Genomic DNA, 16,924 nt, shown 5'->3' with positions numbered 1-16,924 from the left:
CCTGGGATTTCTTTGGAAGGAATGATGCCAAAGCTGAAACTCCAGTACTTTGGCCACCTCATGCGAAGAGTTGACTCATTGGAAAAGACTCTGATGCTGGGAGGGATTGGAGGCAGGAGGAGAAGGGGACAACAGAGGATGAGATGGCTGGATGGCATCACCGACTCAATGGATGTGAGCTTGAGTGAACTCCGGGAGTTGGTGATGACAGGGAGGCTGGCGTGCTGCAATTCATGGGGTCGCAGAGTCAGACATGACTGAGTGACTGAACTGAACTGAATGTTGCCAAACCACATTTAGAATATGACATTTTTAAGGTGGTAGAGAAGTCGCTAAGTAGTGTCGCTCTTTGCGACCCCATTTATTGAAGCCCGCCAGGCTCCTCTGTCCATGGGATTTCCCAGGCAAGAATCCTGGAGTGGGTTGCTATTTCCTCCTCTAGGGGATCTTTCCTACCCAGGGATCAAACCCACATTTCTTATATTGCAGGCAGATTCTTTACTACTGAGCCACCAGGGAAGACCTAATTTTTTTTTTTTTTAAGGTTAGATATTGGCGAACTAGACAGTGCCCACAAGGAGACAGGATAGCGAGAGGCCTGGACACTTTCACATGAGTTAACCTGACTGTTACTTTCACTGGAAGGAGGGTGCCGCGTGCCTCTGTTTTATTAACAGGACAGAGTCTGGGTATTGAGGGAGCTGTATTTGGGTTTGATATGAGAAGACTTTCTCATAGCCAAGACTTGTTGAGCTAAGGAGCTGGTGTCTTTTTCGCAAGCAAATGAGCACCTCCACCTGCAAGCTGCTCAGACTTGCTGGAATTGCTAGTTGAAGAAAGATTTTTGCATTAGGGTGATTTCAGATGCTTCAGTCTGACCTGTGGCTTCAGGTTTGTTATGTTTGCAGCTGCGTTTTAGGTGTCATCGTCTTGTTATTGGGCTTCCCATGTGGCACTAGTGGTAAAGAACTCGCCTGCCAGTGCAGGAGACTTAAGAGACACAGGTTTGGTCCTGGGGTAGGAAGATCCCCTGGAGGAGAGCATGGCAGCCCACTCCAGTATTCTTGCCTGGAGAATCCCACGGACAGAGGAACCTGGTGGGCTAGAGTCCATGGGGCCACAATCGGATACTACTGAAGTGACTTAGCACAGCATGGCATGTCTTGTTATCTCCATGTACTGAATACAAGGAATTTGACTTGCACTTTATTTTACTTTCTGGGAAGAATTTTCAAGTAGCTATCAATTAAAGCTTTTTATGGAGGCTCTGTTTTGAGGTGGATTTAAGGTGTTTGAAGTCTCCTCTCAACACTTAGGCTGAGAAGTTCACTTCCTGGCTCTAATATAACGACTGCAGCAGTGATTACAGTGTGGTGAGAAATCGGGGCGGGCTTGCTTCTGAGCATACAGTAAACTGAAGATAAAAGGTAGCTATTTTGCTCCCAAACCGCCAATTAAATTAAATGCCTTGACTACTGACTCAAGCTGTTTCTATCTTGTTTTGAAGTTGGTTCCTTCCTGTTTAAGTAAATACACCCAGCTGTTGGTCTCAAGGGAGTCTTTTCTTTTTTTTAACCAATTCATTCACATGGTTCAAAACAAAGACATTCAATGAAAAGTATCCCTCCCAGTCCTGTATTTTCTATTTGCCCAGTCCTCCCTACCCCCACCCTGCTGTCTTAAACATCCTTACAGAATTGCTTCATGCAGATAGAAGCACTGTGAATATATATTCTAATTTTTGCCATTTTCACACAAAGGGTAGCATGCTTACACAGTTTTATCTCACCTCTTTCTCCTCACATTATCTTGGAAGTCTTTCCTATCTAGGTAGATAGGTAATATAGGTATTAATATAGGCATATATCATTTTTATGTGTTTCCCAGATGGCTCTGTGGTAAGGAATCCACCTGCTAATGCAGGAGATGTGGGTTTGATCCCTGGGTAGGAAAGATCCCCTGGAGGAGGAAATGGCAACCCACTCCAGTATTCTTGCCTGGGAAACCCCATGGACAGAGGAGCCTGGCGGACTACAGTCCATAAGAGTTGCAAAGAGTTGGCCACAAGTGAGTGAGCATGCACGAGCATGCATTTTTATAGCTGGTTAATGTTCCATCGCAAGAATTTACCAAGGTTTAGTTAACCAGTATTTGTGTGTTAGTTGCTCAGTTATGTCTGTATTTCCTCTTCTGTGATCTCGGTTCATATTCTTGGCCTATTTTTCTGTCAGATTGTTGATCTTTCACATATCAGCTCCTAGACACTCTTTATATATTGGTGAAAGTAACTTTTTGTCTCTGACATAAGTAGCAAATAACTTTTCATTTGTCTTCATTTTTTGGTTGCATTATGACATTTTTTTGCCCTGTAGACGTTTTCTTCATAGAGTCAGATTTCTCATTTTTTTTCCTTTACAACTTATGGACTGCAACTCATAGTGATGTCTTTGTTACTTTGCAATTACAGAGGAATTCTCCCAAGTTTTCTTCTAGAACTTTTATGGTTACACTTTTGACACTTAACTTGTGAATCCATTTGCAAGCTTTCCTCTATTCTTTTGCAGATGGCTGTCCCGTTGTCCCAATATATCTTACTAATGGCACCATCTTTTCCCGTTGGTTTGAGATGCCCTAACGGTTTATCACATGCTAAATGCGAGAGAAAAAGGGTCGCTTCTCAGAAACTCCTTCCTAAGGTTCTCTACTACTCTGCTTTCCTGTGTCCATCCCACATGCCCACCCAAGACTTGTCTAACCCTAACCCAAGACTTGTATTTCTTCCTGCTCAAGATGCCCGGCAGCTCCTCCTCAGAACTTCCGGTGGGAAGAAAGTTGATGGGCTGTGCTCCCTGCAAGCAGATGCAGCTGGCCAAGTGCTTTGATCGGCTCCCAAGCACCAGGCCTGATAAGGGGTCAGCAGTGAAGGAATTCACATAGCAAGAAAAAGTCAGCATCGTTGTTTAAATATGAATCATTTGGCCCATCTGCAGTCTTGGCCAGAATTCACTGTGAGATGAGTAACTGAAAATGTAGTTTCTCCAGGACTTGAGAGAGCCAGCGACTAGGTGCAGGGGTTAGGCCCTCAAGAGGAAACTTACGTGTTTAAACCCTTCTCTGCTTGACACACTAATCGTAAGAGTCCAGAGAATGACTTTACTCAGTTTCCCTTCTCCTATTTTGCAAGGCGTTGGATTTTCTCCCATGGCCTTCTGAATGAGGATGCAGAATCAGGAATCGCCGATGGCTCTCGCTTCCTCTGCTACAGAGGAACTTCAGCTCCAGTGGTGCTTGTCTCACATTAGGGAGTTGCTTGGCCCCCAGTCTTACTCTGGCTTGGAGATCTGACCTTCCCCTAGTTTAGCAGGAGGCGGCCTGGAAGGATGGGTGTGTGGTGGCTGTGATTAGTGATGGGCCACCAGTTGATGGTGGCTGTGATTAACTTCTGGTTGGGCGTTTTGCTGGAAGCCTGTGCTGGTTGCTGAGGAGACAGTCTATATATAGGCTTGATGAAGATCACAGGCACCAAGTCCAATGGCCATGTTCTTTTCTTTCTAGCCCTGGGCCAGGTCTGTATCCTCTAGTTTCTCCGGCAGTAATTATGGGTATGAATAGCGCCTCTGTGGAGTAAATGAAATGTGTTGAGAAGGCTTAAAAGAGTGCCTACACCTGGACTTAGTGTGAGCAGAGACCGTGAAGTGCTCACAACTCCACCCAGAGAGCTGTCAAAATGACGGTCGAATTCGTGGTGGTCAGTGCAGAGCACAGCCTCGTTTGACTGTTTCCTTCCAAATTCTCCTCCCCGTCTTTGGAACTTCCTTTCGGGGAGATCACAGAAATACCAGCACTGGTATTTGCAAGTGGGCAGGAGGCAGGGTCGTTAACCTTTCTCGTCCCTTCTCTCAGGGATGTTTGTGACTTGACCCCGCTCTCAGCCCCTGGGCCCTCTGTCTCCCACTGCAGGTCAGGGTGGGAGCCGTCCAGTTCAGTTCCGTCCCTCGTCTGGAATTCCCCTTGGATGCGTTTTCAACCCAACAGGGAGTGAAGGGAAAAATCAAGAGGATGGTTTTCAAGTAAGTACAATCAGATACTGCTGCAATTAGAGCAATGCTAGCTGCTCTCAGAATTGCCTTTGAAGAGTTGCATCTGCTCTTGACCCCACAGAGGGAGAGAGGGCTGTGGCCCGACTTCCAGAAACCCAGGGGTGCACGACGGGTAATAAGAATTCCCTGCTCAAAGCTGCCCCTTATTACATACTGTCTAAGGTGGGAACTTAAATGCAAGTTAAGAAAAAAAAAAGGGAAGTATTTGCTTCTGTTGGGTGTGGTTGTCAGCTGGGGAAAGGTCTAGTGAGGGTGGGGACAGATTAAGAGCTGGTGGTGGGAAGAATCCTGGGTCCTTCTCCTGGTTCTCTCCCTGGTGAGACAGGATGACTCACCACACTTCTAGGAGCCTCATTTTTGTGACCTAAAAAGAGCTAGCACTCCTCTGTTACTGAAAGCACTTTAAGAATGATGACCCGCTCTTTATGTGCTCATACATATTCTATGAATATATATATGTGGTGGGTCACAGGCTTCCCAGATGGTGCCAGTGGTAAAGAACCTGCCTATCAATGCAGGAGACATAAGAGATGAAAGTTCGATCCCTGGGTTGGGAAGATACCCTAGAGGAAAGCATGGAAACCCACTCCAGTATTCGATCCCTGGGTTGGGAAGATACCCTAGAGGAAAGCATGGAAACCCACTCCAGTATTCGATCCCTGGGTTGGGAAGATACCCTAGAGGAAAGCATGGAAACCCACTCCAGTATTCGATCCCTGGGTTGGGAAGATACCCTAGAGGAAAGCATGGAAACCCACTCCAGTATTCGATCCCTGGGTTGGGAAGATACCCTAGAGGAAAGCATGGAAACCCACTCCAGTATTCGATCCCTGGGTTGGGAAGATACCCTAGAGGAAAGCATGGAAACCCACTCCAGTATTCGATCCCTGGGTTGGGAAGATACCCTAGAGGAAAGCATGGAAACCCACTCCAGTATTCGATCCCTGGGTTGGGAAGGTACCTTAGAGGAAAGCATGGAAACCCACTCCAGTATTCTTGCCTGGACAATGCCCTGGACAGAGGAGCCTGGTGGACTGCAGTCCATAGGGTTGCAAAGAGTTGGACATGACTGAAGTGACTTAGCACACACGCACATGAGGTGGGTCATGATTTTAGCCACATTACAAGTCAGCTGATGTGTGTATGTATACATACATATATGTATATATTTTATGTATATTTTTATGTATACATAAATATGTATATTTTATGTGTGTGTATTATACATATATGGCTATATGGATATAAACATGTGTTATACACACCCACATACATATGCATACACATATTCAATGTTCTTCATAAGCCCTCACAGAAGAATGCCTTTATTGGCCACTTGCTACTTTGATCTCTGAATCTTCTTTGGTCTCTGCTGCCCTCGCCCTAGTGTCTACTGAAATCTTGTTCAAGTCCATAGTCCCAGCCAGGTACACCTGTCACCTCCACTTGCAAAGGCCCTGAGCTCTGAGGTCTGTTCATCAGTCTCAGGCCTGTAAGTCCCCAGTGCTCTCAATAAGCCAGGATCCCCACACTGGGAACAGAAAGACCTCTGGGTATCCTACAGGTCCCAGAGACCTCCAGTGACTCTTATTTTAAAAATTTATTTTATATTGGACTATAGTTGATTTGCAATGTCATGTTAGTTTCAGGTATACAGCAAAGTGATTCAATTATACATATATCTATTCTTTTTCAGATTCTGTTCTCATTTAGGTTATTATAGAATATTGAGCAGAGTTCCCTGTGCTATACAGTAGGTCTTTGTTGATTATATATTTTAAATACTTTGTTATTATATACTTTAAATTTCTTCAGAGAAATGCCCCTTTAGGTCTTCTGCCCATTTTTTGTATTGGATTTTTTTTTCTTTGCGCTGCATGAGCTTTTTATAAATTTTGGTAATTAATGCCTTGTTTGTTGCATTGTTTGCAAATATTTGCTCCCATTCTATGAGTTGTCTTTTCGTTTTCTTTGTGGTTTCCTTTGCTATGGAAAAGCTTTAGAGTTTAATTAGGTCCCATTTGTTTATATTTGTTTTATGTGGGTCAAAAAAGATATTGCTGCTATTTATACCAAAGAGTGTTCTGCCTATGTTTTCCTCTTAAGAGTTTTATAGTATTCAGTGTTACATTTAGGTCTTTTTGACCATTTTGAGTTTATTTTTGTGTACAGTGTTAGAGAATGTTCTAATTTCATGTAGCTTTCATGAAATTTTCATGTAGCTTCATGTACATGTAATTTCTTTTACATGTAGCTGTCCAGTTTTCTCAGCACCATTTATTGAAAAGACTGTCTCTTCTCCATTGTATAGTCTTGCCTCCTTTGACATAGGTAAATTGACCATAGATTTATTTCTGGGCTTTCTATTCTGTTCCATTGATCTATATTTCTGTTTTTGTGCCAGCACCATACTCTTTTGATTACTGTAGCTTTGTAGTATAGTCTGAAGTCAGGGAGCCTGACTCCTCTAGTGTCATTTTTCTTCCTCAAGATTGTTTTGGCTATTTGGGGTCTTTCGTGTCTCCATTCAAATTTTTTGTTGTTCTGGTTCTGTAAAAAATGCCAAAAGTAATTTGAATTGCACTGAATTTGAATTGCATTGAATATGTAGATTGCCTTGGGTAATATAGTCATTTTGATTATATTGGTTCTCGATTAATATTGATTCTATTGATTCTTCCAATCCAAGAACATGTTATATCTTTCCATCTGTTTGTGTCCATTTTTTTTCTTTCATCAGTGTCTTATAGTTTACAGAGTCCAAGTCTTCTGCCTCCTTAGGTAGGTTTGTTCCTAAGTATTTTATTAATTTCGATGTGATGGTAAATGGGATTGTTTTTTTAATTTCTGTTTCTCATCTTTCATTTTTAGTGTATAGAAATACAACAGGTTTCTGTGTATTAATTCTGCAACTTTACAAATTCATTGATGAGATCTAGTATTTTTCTGGTAGCATCTTTAGAATTTTCTATGTATAATATCATATCATCTACAAACAGTGACAGTTTTATTCTTCTTTTCCAATTTGGATTCCTTTTATTTCTTTTTCTTCTCTGATTGCCATGGCTAGAACTTCCAAAACTGTGTTGAATAAAAGTGGTGAAAGTGGACATCCTTGTCTTGTCCCTGACCTTAGAGGAAATGCTTTCAGTTTTTTACCATTGAATATGATGTTGGCTGTAAGTTTGTCATATACAGCCTTTATTATGTTGAGGTAAGTCTCCTCTATGCCCACTTTCTAGAGAGTTTTCATCATAAATGGGTGTTATATTTTTCATCATGATGTCAAAAACTTTTTCTACATTTATTGAGATAATATGGTTTTTATTTTTCAATTTGTTAATGTGGTGCATCACACTGATTGATTTGAGAATATTGAAAATTCTTGCATCCCTGCAATAGATCCCACTTGATCATGGTATATGATCCTTTTAATGTATTGCTGGATTCAGTTTGCTGATATTTTGTGGAGGATTTTGGTGCCTATGTTCATCAGTGATATTGGCCTGTAATTTTCTTTTTTTGTGGTATCTTTGTCTGGTTTTGGTATCAGCAGGATAGTGGCCTCATAGAATGAGTTTGGGAGTGTTCCTTCCTCTGGAATTTTTTTTGGCCGAGTTTCAGAAAGGTAGGTGTCAACTCTTCTCTAAATGTTTGATAGCATTCACCTGTGAAGTCATCTGGTCCTGGACTTTTGTTTGTTGGGAGTTTTTAAACCATAGTTTCAATTTCATTACTTGTTATTTGTCTGTTCATATTTTCTGTTTCTTTATGACTCAGTCTTGGGAGACTGATCTTTCTAAGAATGTGTCCATTTCTTCTGGAGTGTCCATTTTATTGGCATGTAGCTGCTTGTATATGTCTCTTACAAGCCTTGGTGTTTCTGTGGCGTCAGTTGTAACTTCTTTTTTCATTTCTAATTGTATTGATTTGAGCCCACTCCCCCCTTTTTTTTCTTGATGAGTCTGGCTAAAGGTTTATCAATTTTCTTTTCAAAGAAACAACTTTTAGTTTGATTGGTCTTTCCTATTGTTTTGTCTCAGTTTCATTTATTTCCGCTCTGATCTTTCTGCTTCTTTCCCCCTACTAATTTTGGGTTTTGTTAGTTCTTTTCTCTCTAGTTGCTTTAGGTATAAGGTTAGGTTGTTTATTTGGGATTTTTCTTGTTTCCTAAGGTAAGATTATATTGCTATAAACTTCTTTCTTAGAACTGCTTTTGCTGTGTCCCATAGGTTTTGGATCATCATACTTCCATTTGTCTCTGGGTATTTTTTGATTTCCTCTTTTATTTCTTTAGGGATCCATTTTTTTTGTTTGATAGCATATTGTTTAGCCTCCATGTGTTTTTTTTTTTTTTTTACAGTTTTTTCCTTGTAGTTGATTTCAAATCTCGTAGCATTGTGGATGGAAAAGATGCTTGAGATGATTTAAGAAAATTTACCAAGGCTTACTTTGTGGCCCAGCATGTGATCGATACTGGGGAATATTCCACATGCAGTTAAAAATAATGTGTCTTCTGCTGCTTTTGGATATAATGCTCTATAAGTATCAATTAAGTCCATTTGGCCGAATGTGTCATTTAAGGCCTGTGTTTCCTTATTGATTTTCTGTCTGGATGATGTGGTGTCCATTGATGAAAGTGGGGTATTAAAGTCCCCCATTATTTTTGTCACTGTCAATTTCTCCTTTTATAGGTGTTAGTATTATATATTGAGGTGTTCCTATGTTGGGTGCATATATATTTTCAATACTTATATCTTCTTCTTGGGTCGATCCCTTGATTATTACGTAGTGTCCTTCTCTGTCTCTTACAGTGGTCTTTATTTTAAAGTCCATTTTGTCTGATATGAGTATTGCTACAGTAGCTTTCTTTTGATTTCCATTTGCATGAAATACTTTTTTCCATCCCTGACTTTCAGTCTGTATGTATCCCTAGATCTGAAGTGGGTCTCTTATAGACAGCATACATATAGGCCTTGGTTTTGTATCCCTTCAGCCTTTTTGTATCTAATGGTTGGAGCATTTAATCTATTTATATTTAAAGTAATTACCCCTGCCTCTGCTGGAAACCCTCCAATACCATCAGGTAGATCTGGCCCAGGCTCTTAGGAGGTCACAGATTTTGTCCCTGGGATCTGGTATGAAACCTTGTGTGCACCCTCCAAGAGTGGAGTTTCTGTTTTCCCCAGTTCTGTGGCAGTCTGCAATTAAATGCTGCTGGCCTTCAAAGCCAGATACTCTTGAGTCTCCTCCTCCTGATGCCAAACCCCCAGGCTGGGGAGTCTGGCATGCAGCTCAGAACTTTCACTCCAGTGGGAGAGCCTCTACAGTATAATTATTTTTCAATTAGTGGGTCTCTCACCCAGTGGGTATGGGATTTGATTTTATCATGATTGCACTTTTCCTACCATCTCGCTGTGGCTTCTTCTTTGTCTTTGGATGTAGAATATCTTTTTTAGTAGGTTTCAGAGTTTTTTTTGTTGTCGTTGATGGACTTGGACTCAAATGACTCAGCCCTGCTCTTATGTGAAAAATTATGCCAGTTGCAGTGACTGGTACCAAACGGCACTTTATAGAGGTCACTCTGTACCTCTCCCAGCCCCTTATTTTATGGAGGAGGATACTGAGGTTGAGAAGGAGCAGGAGACTTGGCCAGGACCACAGAATCACACTGCTCATCCAATAGACCCCATGGAACCGTCCTTTCTCACCTCTCCCTGCCCTCTCCTCAGCCTCTTCCTCCTAACACTTAATTGAGCCTCTTGTTAGCTGTGTTGAAAGTCATACCTAAGGGCTGTCATTCATGACCCATGACATGCAGAGACACATTGAGAATGTGCCAGGTGAAGACACTGGGGTGGAGAAAGATGCCTCTTTACATGTCTGAACAAGGTCAACTCTTTGGGGATGTGAACAGTTAGCACTTCTGTATCCCAGGACAACTGTAAGATGACCAACCAGGACAAGAGTCAGTAACTGGATTTTTGGCGAAGGTTGCAGGGTCACTGAGGACACTGTTGAGACACTCTTATTATTCAGAACAGAGGAATGTTGGCTGACTGGGAGTGATGACCTCCCCAAGGCACGTTACCCTTTTTCTTCAGTGGAGTTTGAAATTCTGGACTGATGAGCACAGCTATGCCCAAAACCCAGAACACTTGCCTTTCCAGACCAAGGCAGTCCCCTAAAAGTGTGTCTTGAAATGGCTAAGAAACCACTATGACAATCACCATATTGCTATTTTGTGATAACTTTGGGAAACATTACAAGCAAACCTTCCAATGTTGTACCTCGTGATAACCTAAAATCAGAAAAAACACAGCCAGAAATTGGCCTCCAAAGGCTTAGATCTCTGGCCAGGGGGACTATGCAAGTCTGTTCCATCATCTGATTAATTTCATAATTACACAACTCTGAGTTTTCTGTGATTGAATTTTTTTGGACCCCATCTGTAGCTTTATCAGAGTTGTAGTATGTTTAAATAGCTCTACAGAAATAGCCCTCACTACATTACTTTAGCACAAAGCCTTTTATAGCAGCTGTGGCTTATTTCAAACTACATTAACACTTAAACATAGTTTTTAGAATAGATAAAATTATAAAACTTTTAAAAATATTATTTGGTGTGTATTTTTTCATAAAACTGCATTATTTCCCACATTGAGCCCTTTTATGGTTATATAACAAACCAGTGAATTTGGCTGTTATAATGTAGTAAATTAGTCGCTATAACAGGGTCACCCCACCCCTGGTCATGGACGAGTACTCGTCCGTGGCCTGTTAGGAACTGGACCACACAGCAGGAGGTGAGTGACGGTCAAGCTTCATCTGTAGTTACAGCCACTCCCCATCACTCACATTACCCCCTGAGAGCCACTCCTGTCAGATCATCAGGTGTGAGAGATTCTCACAGGAGTGTGAGCCCTACTGTGAACTGCGCATGCGAGTTCTAGACTGCATTCTCCTTATGAGAATCATCATGAAACCATCCCCCCACCCCCCAGCCTCGGTCCATGGAAAAATTGTCTTCCACGAAACTGGTCCCTGGTGCCAAAAAAGGTTGGGAACCACTGCCCTAAAAGAACACATTTAGCTAGATTCCAGGATTTTTATCCACTGCCAAAACCACCACCAACAAAAACTCCTGTGATCAACATCCCTGTGCCTACAGCGAGTGTTCTTAGGAATTATTTTTCGAAGTCTGTTCCATGCACTACGTGTACCAGAATCACGGCGGGTGGGGGAAGGGAGGCGGGTGTAAAATGTAGATTCTCGGGCCTGGTTGCACATCCACCAGTTTGCACGCTGGGAGGGTAGAATCTGAGAATCCACATTATTAAGTCGCCTGAGGGACTTTCGTGCTTGCTAGAATTTGAGATGAACTCAAAAGATAAACCTCTTGGAATAGACTGCTAGGTGGTCATTATAATGACCATTGATGGAGTGCTTACTAGGTACCAGGAGGCATTTAACCCTCACACAGTACTGTTACTTTCCCTACTTTAGCAAGTTTAACAGGAATCTCAGGCTGAGTAACTTTGCCGAGTTTAGCTGGTCAGTATACCACAGGTCTTAGTATCTGGATCCTTATTCTTGATCAGTCTGTGCGTTGGTCTCATAAACAGCAGTCCATCTGTGAACCTTCACTTTCTACCTAGATTAGTCCCATTGGAGAGAAATTAGCAAAACATTAGAGTCTGGACTCAGACCTCTAGTTCTGGAGCCAGCTGCTGAGCTGAGAACAGACTCAGTGAGGAACGCTCCAAGAAATAAGGAAAGTGGAGACAGCGGGGTTTGTTCTCACTTGCTGGGGGTCAGAAGCCATTGGGAATCTCCCCTGAGCTTGGTTGGCTGGAGTCAGCAGGGCAGGTGCAGGAGAGGGTGACTGGTGTGGGCATTTGTGTGCTGAGCGATGTTGGAGGGTGGACACCACAGAGGTCAATGGAGTAGTGACCTGGGCCCTCCTGTCCTTGAAATTTAATTTCTCTCTGGCCACAGGCTGGTGACTCTGAAGAGGGGGCCCAGACCCACTCCGAAAATCTGGTTGAAAAGGAAGAACAAAGTTGACGCTGGAGGGGCTGAAGGCAGACCTGTATGAGAAATGAGAACGGGTTTTTGGCGAACAAGTGCTTTTTTTCTGATCCCAAAGTACTAAACCCACAGGAAAAGAAGTGATGGTTAGATGGATGACAGAAGGGCATATTTTCAGGAGAGAAATCTCAGGCTGGCTGAGAAAGTAGGGCTGCAGGATCACAGCCAGAGGCTCGTGGGAATCACCACCAGGGGAAGCCACAGAGAGCTCCTGGCTTTCAGTGAGAAAAGTATTTTGTGACCGTTTGGGCAGTAGTACAGAGTCAGGGTCAGCAAACCTTTTCATCAGAGAGCCATACAGTAAATATTGTAATGCTCTGCTGGCCACATGGTCTGTGTAGATAGTACATAAATGAATGGGCACCCGTTTTCTGTGCCCATTTGCCCCAAAGCTTTAATTTGCCAACCCCCTCAAAGGAATGACCGTTGGCTTTGAAATCAGCCTGCTGCTGCCAAGTTACTTCAGTCGTGTCCGACCCTGCGTGACCCCATAGACGGCAGCCCACCAGGCTCCCCCATCCCTGGGATTCTCCAGGCAAGAACACTGGAGTGGGTTGCCATTTCCTTCTCCAATGCATGAAAGTGAAAAGTGAAAGTGAAGTTGCTCAGTCGTGTCCAACTCTTAGCGACCCCATGGACTGTAGCCCACCAGGCTCCTCCATCCATACTGGAGTGGGGTTCCATTGCCTTCTCCAGAAATCAGCCTGACTGGGTTTAAACTGCAGTTCTGACCTCCACTAGCTGAGGAGAGGCAGGTTGTATAATGCGATGGTAAGAACTTGGACTCTGGAAATTCCGGGTTCAAGTCCTGCCTCCACCACCCATGAACTGTGTCACTTTAGCTAAGGCCCTTCTCTGAACTCACCTGTCTCAGAGCTATGGTGAGAATTACATGAGCCAAGCACCTTTATACACACTCTTAGTGGTGCTTGGTGGACAGTAAATATTAGCAGTTAGTATTACTGGTCTCTGAGCAGGGGATTCCTCATCTATTACCATCCACTGAAAGGCTTTGCCCAAAATCTATTGCAGTAAGTCATTATTTTCTGCCTAGGTGACACCCAGAGCTGGCAGTTCACCCTCTGTGGATGTGGGCATGAGCCTCCTATGGTGAGATTTAGTCGGGATTCTGTGCTGGGATTCCAAGCTCAGCCAACAGTCTCCATAACTGCACTGTGAGGAATGGACAGTCTTAGCCTCCTGATGAGATGGGACCATAGTCATCTGCCCTGCTCTGAAAATAGTCAAACAGTTCAACTTCCCAATGCCCAACCCCGAACCTGGAAGTGAGACACAGAGGCTTGATCTTGAAAATGACCCTTGCATCAAAGGCCCACCATTCATGCTCAGAAATCCTTACCAAGCTCAGTTACCTGCTTTCCCAAGGACGTGTTGAGCTGTAACAAGAAGGGAATGGTTCAGGGATGGGGAGATAGGAGGTGGGTGTTAGACAAATGATGAGAATCGTGCCCTGGAGCCACCATGGGGAGAGAAAGCAAATGCATACATGAATAACGTTATTATATAATACAGCACATGTGCAGGCTGAGTGCTGAGTCCAGGGGAAGAATTCATTTTTCTTCATCACTGTGGTTTAGATCTTTCTCTCTCTCTCTTTTTTCCCCTTAATATATGCATTTAACACTGTGTGTGTTCTCAGTTGCTCAGTTGTGTCTGACTCTTTGTGACCCCATGGACTGTGGCCCACCTGACTCCTCTGTCTGTGGAATTCTCCAGACAAGAATACTGGAGTGGGTTGCCATTTCCTTCTCCAGGGGGATCTTCCCAACCCAAGGATCAAACCCACATTTCTTGCATCTCCTGCATTGGCAGGCGGATTCTTTACCACTGGTGCCACCGGGGAAGCTCCATCACTGTGGTTTAGATGGTGAGAGAGTGCACAGATCATGTGGGAATTATCCCTTTGAGCCTCTGCTGGGAGAAGGTGGCTGTTGTCTCAGGTTCTCATTCCAACTTCATCCCTGGATCTCTGGCTCTTTCTTCTTTTTTTTCCTTCTGGTGAGCTCAGAGGAGGGCGCACAGAGACAAGCCTTGCTCTGAAATACCTTCTGCGCAAAGGATTCCCGGGGGGCAGAAATGCCTCTGTGCCCCAGGTCCTCATCATCATCACTGACGGGAGGTCCCAAGGGCATGTGGCCCTGCCCGCCAAACAGCTCAAGCAGAGGGGCGTCACTGTATTCTCCGTGGGCATCCACTTCCCGAGGTAAGAGATTTGGTTGTGCTGGGTCAGCCCTCTGGGTCAGCCTGGAGGGCTTTACGGCCATGGGCAGAGAGGGGAGCTGGGAAAACCATCCTGGATCTTCGGGGACCTGTCTTTTCCTCACTTTGCTGTATTGTTGCTACCACACAGGGAACTCCAACTCTTTGGAAATCTGAGAGTTTGCGTTGTCTTTAGTCTGAACACTTGGTTTCAAGGGTCAGAAACTTGACTCCAACGTATCTGGGCAGAAGTGGAAATGCAGGGACTCATATAACTGCACCAGTGGGTCAGGGCTCTCTCGGGGTCAGCACGAGTTGAGGATTTTGCTGCCTTTTAGACTCTTTCTGTCCCCCATCCAATTGTCTCTGCTCTTCTCTCAGCCCGGCTTCCTCAGGAAGCTGGGACTGTGGGTGCGGGCAGCACCCCAGGTCCCATCTTCCCAGGTCCATCCTGGAGACAGAAGACTCATTTCTCCCGTTTCAAGTTGAATAATCCAAGAAAGTGTTCTGGTGAACCTGAGACCAGTCTGTGTCTGGCTCCCCTCTTCTCCAGCATGTTTCTCCAGATGCTGAAATCTGCCTTCCTGGTGAGAGGGGGGTGGTATATTCTCAGCCCTAGAAATGGAGATGACCTCTATGAAGGTCTAGTTGTGGGTATCAAGTGAAATGACTCTGGTCCTGGCACTGTGCCTGCACACAGACATCTCTATTAATTTTAGCACTGTCATTCCAGAACCAACTCCCTACCCCAGGACACCACAGTCCACAGATGTTCAAGTCCTTTATTTAGCCCTCCCATATCTGTGGATCACAAACATAGCTCAGGAGCCACAGTGAGCTGAATCTGTGGGTGTGGAACCTATGGATCTGGAAGGGCTACTGTACTTTTCTTATTCTCTCAATAAACATAGGTTGTCTTCCTCATGCCAGACACTATTCTAGGTTCTCAGGATACAGAGACAATAATATTATACAAAGTCCTTGCCTTCATGGAACTCCTTCTAGGAAAGGAACTAGATAACAAACGAGTGAATAAATAAGTAATTTCAGGTGGACATAAAATGCAGAGAAGAAAAATAAAGTAGGTAAGAGGTTACAGAATGATGGGAGTAGAGAAGATAGCTATTTTGTGGGGGTGGGGGGGAGGTCATGCCATGCAGCTATTGGGATTTTAGTTTCCCAACCAGGGATTGAACCAGCAGTGAGAGTGCTGAGTCCTAACACTGGACTGTAAGGGAATTCCCAAGAGGATAGCTATTTTAGATAAGGGGAGTCTGGTAAGGCTCCCTCAAGGAGTTGATTTTTGAGCAGAAACTTAAGTGAGGAACAAGCCTTCCAAGTAACAAAAGAGAGCAGGCAAGGCAGGCAGATGGCAAGTGCAAAGGCCCTGAGGCAGCAGCTAGCTGAGTGTCTTATAGAAACAGCAAGACAGCCAGAGAGCAGCTGGAGACCAACTGGCAAGGGGCGAATTACAAGAAATAAGGTGGAAGAGGTGGGCAGGAATCTGGGCTGGAGACTTTGTGGGTTATTGTGGAGACTGAAGTTTGTAATGAGTAGTGTGGGAAGTCTGTGGAGGGTTTTGAGCAGGAGAATTGCATGAACTGGCTTACATTTTTAGGAGATCACAGGGACTGCCAAGAGGAGAATAGACTGATGGGACCGAGAGAGGCGATGATAGGGGCAGTGGGGAATCTAGGAGATGGTGGAGCAGCTCACGTGCAGTTTAATGGTGGTTTGTCATAGGGCAGCAGCTGTAAGCCGCCGAGGAATGGCTGGATCTAGGCTGTGCTTGGAAGGCGGAGCAGTGGAGTGACTGGTGTGTTAGACGTGGGTGTATGAGAGAAGAATACAAGATTTTGGCTTGAGCCCCAGCATGAATGACATGAGAAAGACTGGGAAAGGAAATTGAATGCTGTTCCAGACAGGGCAGGTCTGATTCATATTGGCCATCTCAGTAGAGAGGCTGAGTAGGGAGTTGGATGGAAGAGTCTGGCACATAGGAGAAGGGACAGGCATCGAGATGCAGACTGAAGATAGTGTTTAAAGCCTAAATAAGATCACCCGAGTGTCGGGTGAGAGGACCTCCGAGGACCAGCAAGTGCAGGTCAGAAAGGAAGGTTGGAGACTGAGGTTGCAGGCACCATGGGGCTGTCCTGATTGTGCCGTGTCCTGGTGCAATGATGACAGCCACCAGCACCGTGTTGCTGTCGTTGTAAGTTGGTACTAACGCAAGCTGCCTTATGGCTGGCTCTTTCTGTGTTCCCAGATATAAGGAACATAAACCCCTTGAGAGAGGAGAAGGGTGTTGCTTTATGGCTCCCTGCCCACCTTCCTGCCCAACCGTGTCTTACGAATAATAGTTGCCCAAGGCCTGTCACTGAGGATGGAACTCCCCACAAGGTGGAAACACTGGCCCATTCTGGGGCTTTCTTCTCCAGCTGCTAGCTGGAGGAGCGCTTCTCAAACTATATGTGGTGAAGGTCCAGTTTTTTTTCCCTAATGGATTATGCTCT

The 16,924-nt window shown here is 44.3% G+C and overlaps 1 protein-coding gene across 1 annotated transcript in view; it reads left to right on the top strand.

Moving 5' to 3' along the window:
- Positions 1 to 16,924, top strand: part of VWA2 (von Willebrand factor A domain containing 2) — a 45,348-nt gene that overhangs the window by 9,394 nt on the left and 19,030 nt on the right. The window contains exons 5-6 of the mRNA XM_010859297.1: positions 3,961 to 4,070; positions 14,221 to 14,415. Coding sequence (XP_010857599.1) covers positions 3,961 to 4,070; positions 14,221 to 14,415 — 305 coding nt within the window. The remainder of the gene's footprint in view (positions 1 to 3,960; positions 4,071 to 14,220; positions 14,416 to 16,924) is intronic.

The sequence above is a fragment of the Bison bison genome, unplaced genomic scaffold (genome assembly GCF_000754665.1).
Source record: "Bison bison bison isolate TAMUID 2011002044 unplaced genomic scaffold, Bison_UMD1.0 scf7180017864456, whole genome shotgun sequence".
Classification (NCBI taxonomy): domain Eukaryota; kingdom Metazoa; phylum Chordata; class Mammalia; order Artiodactyla; family Bovidae; genus Bison; species Bison bison.
This window is presented reverse-complemented; position numbering and strand designations above follow the sequence as displayed.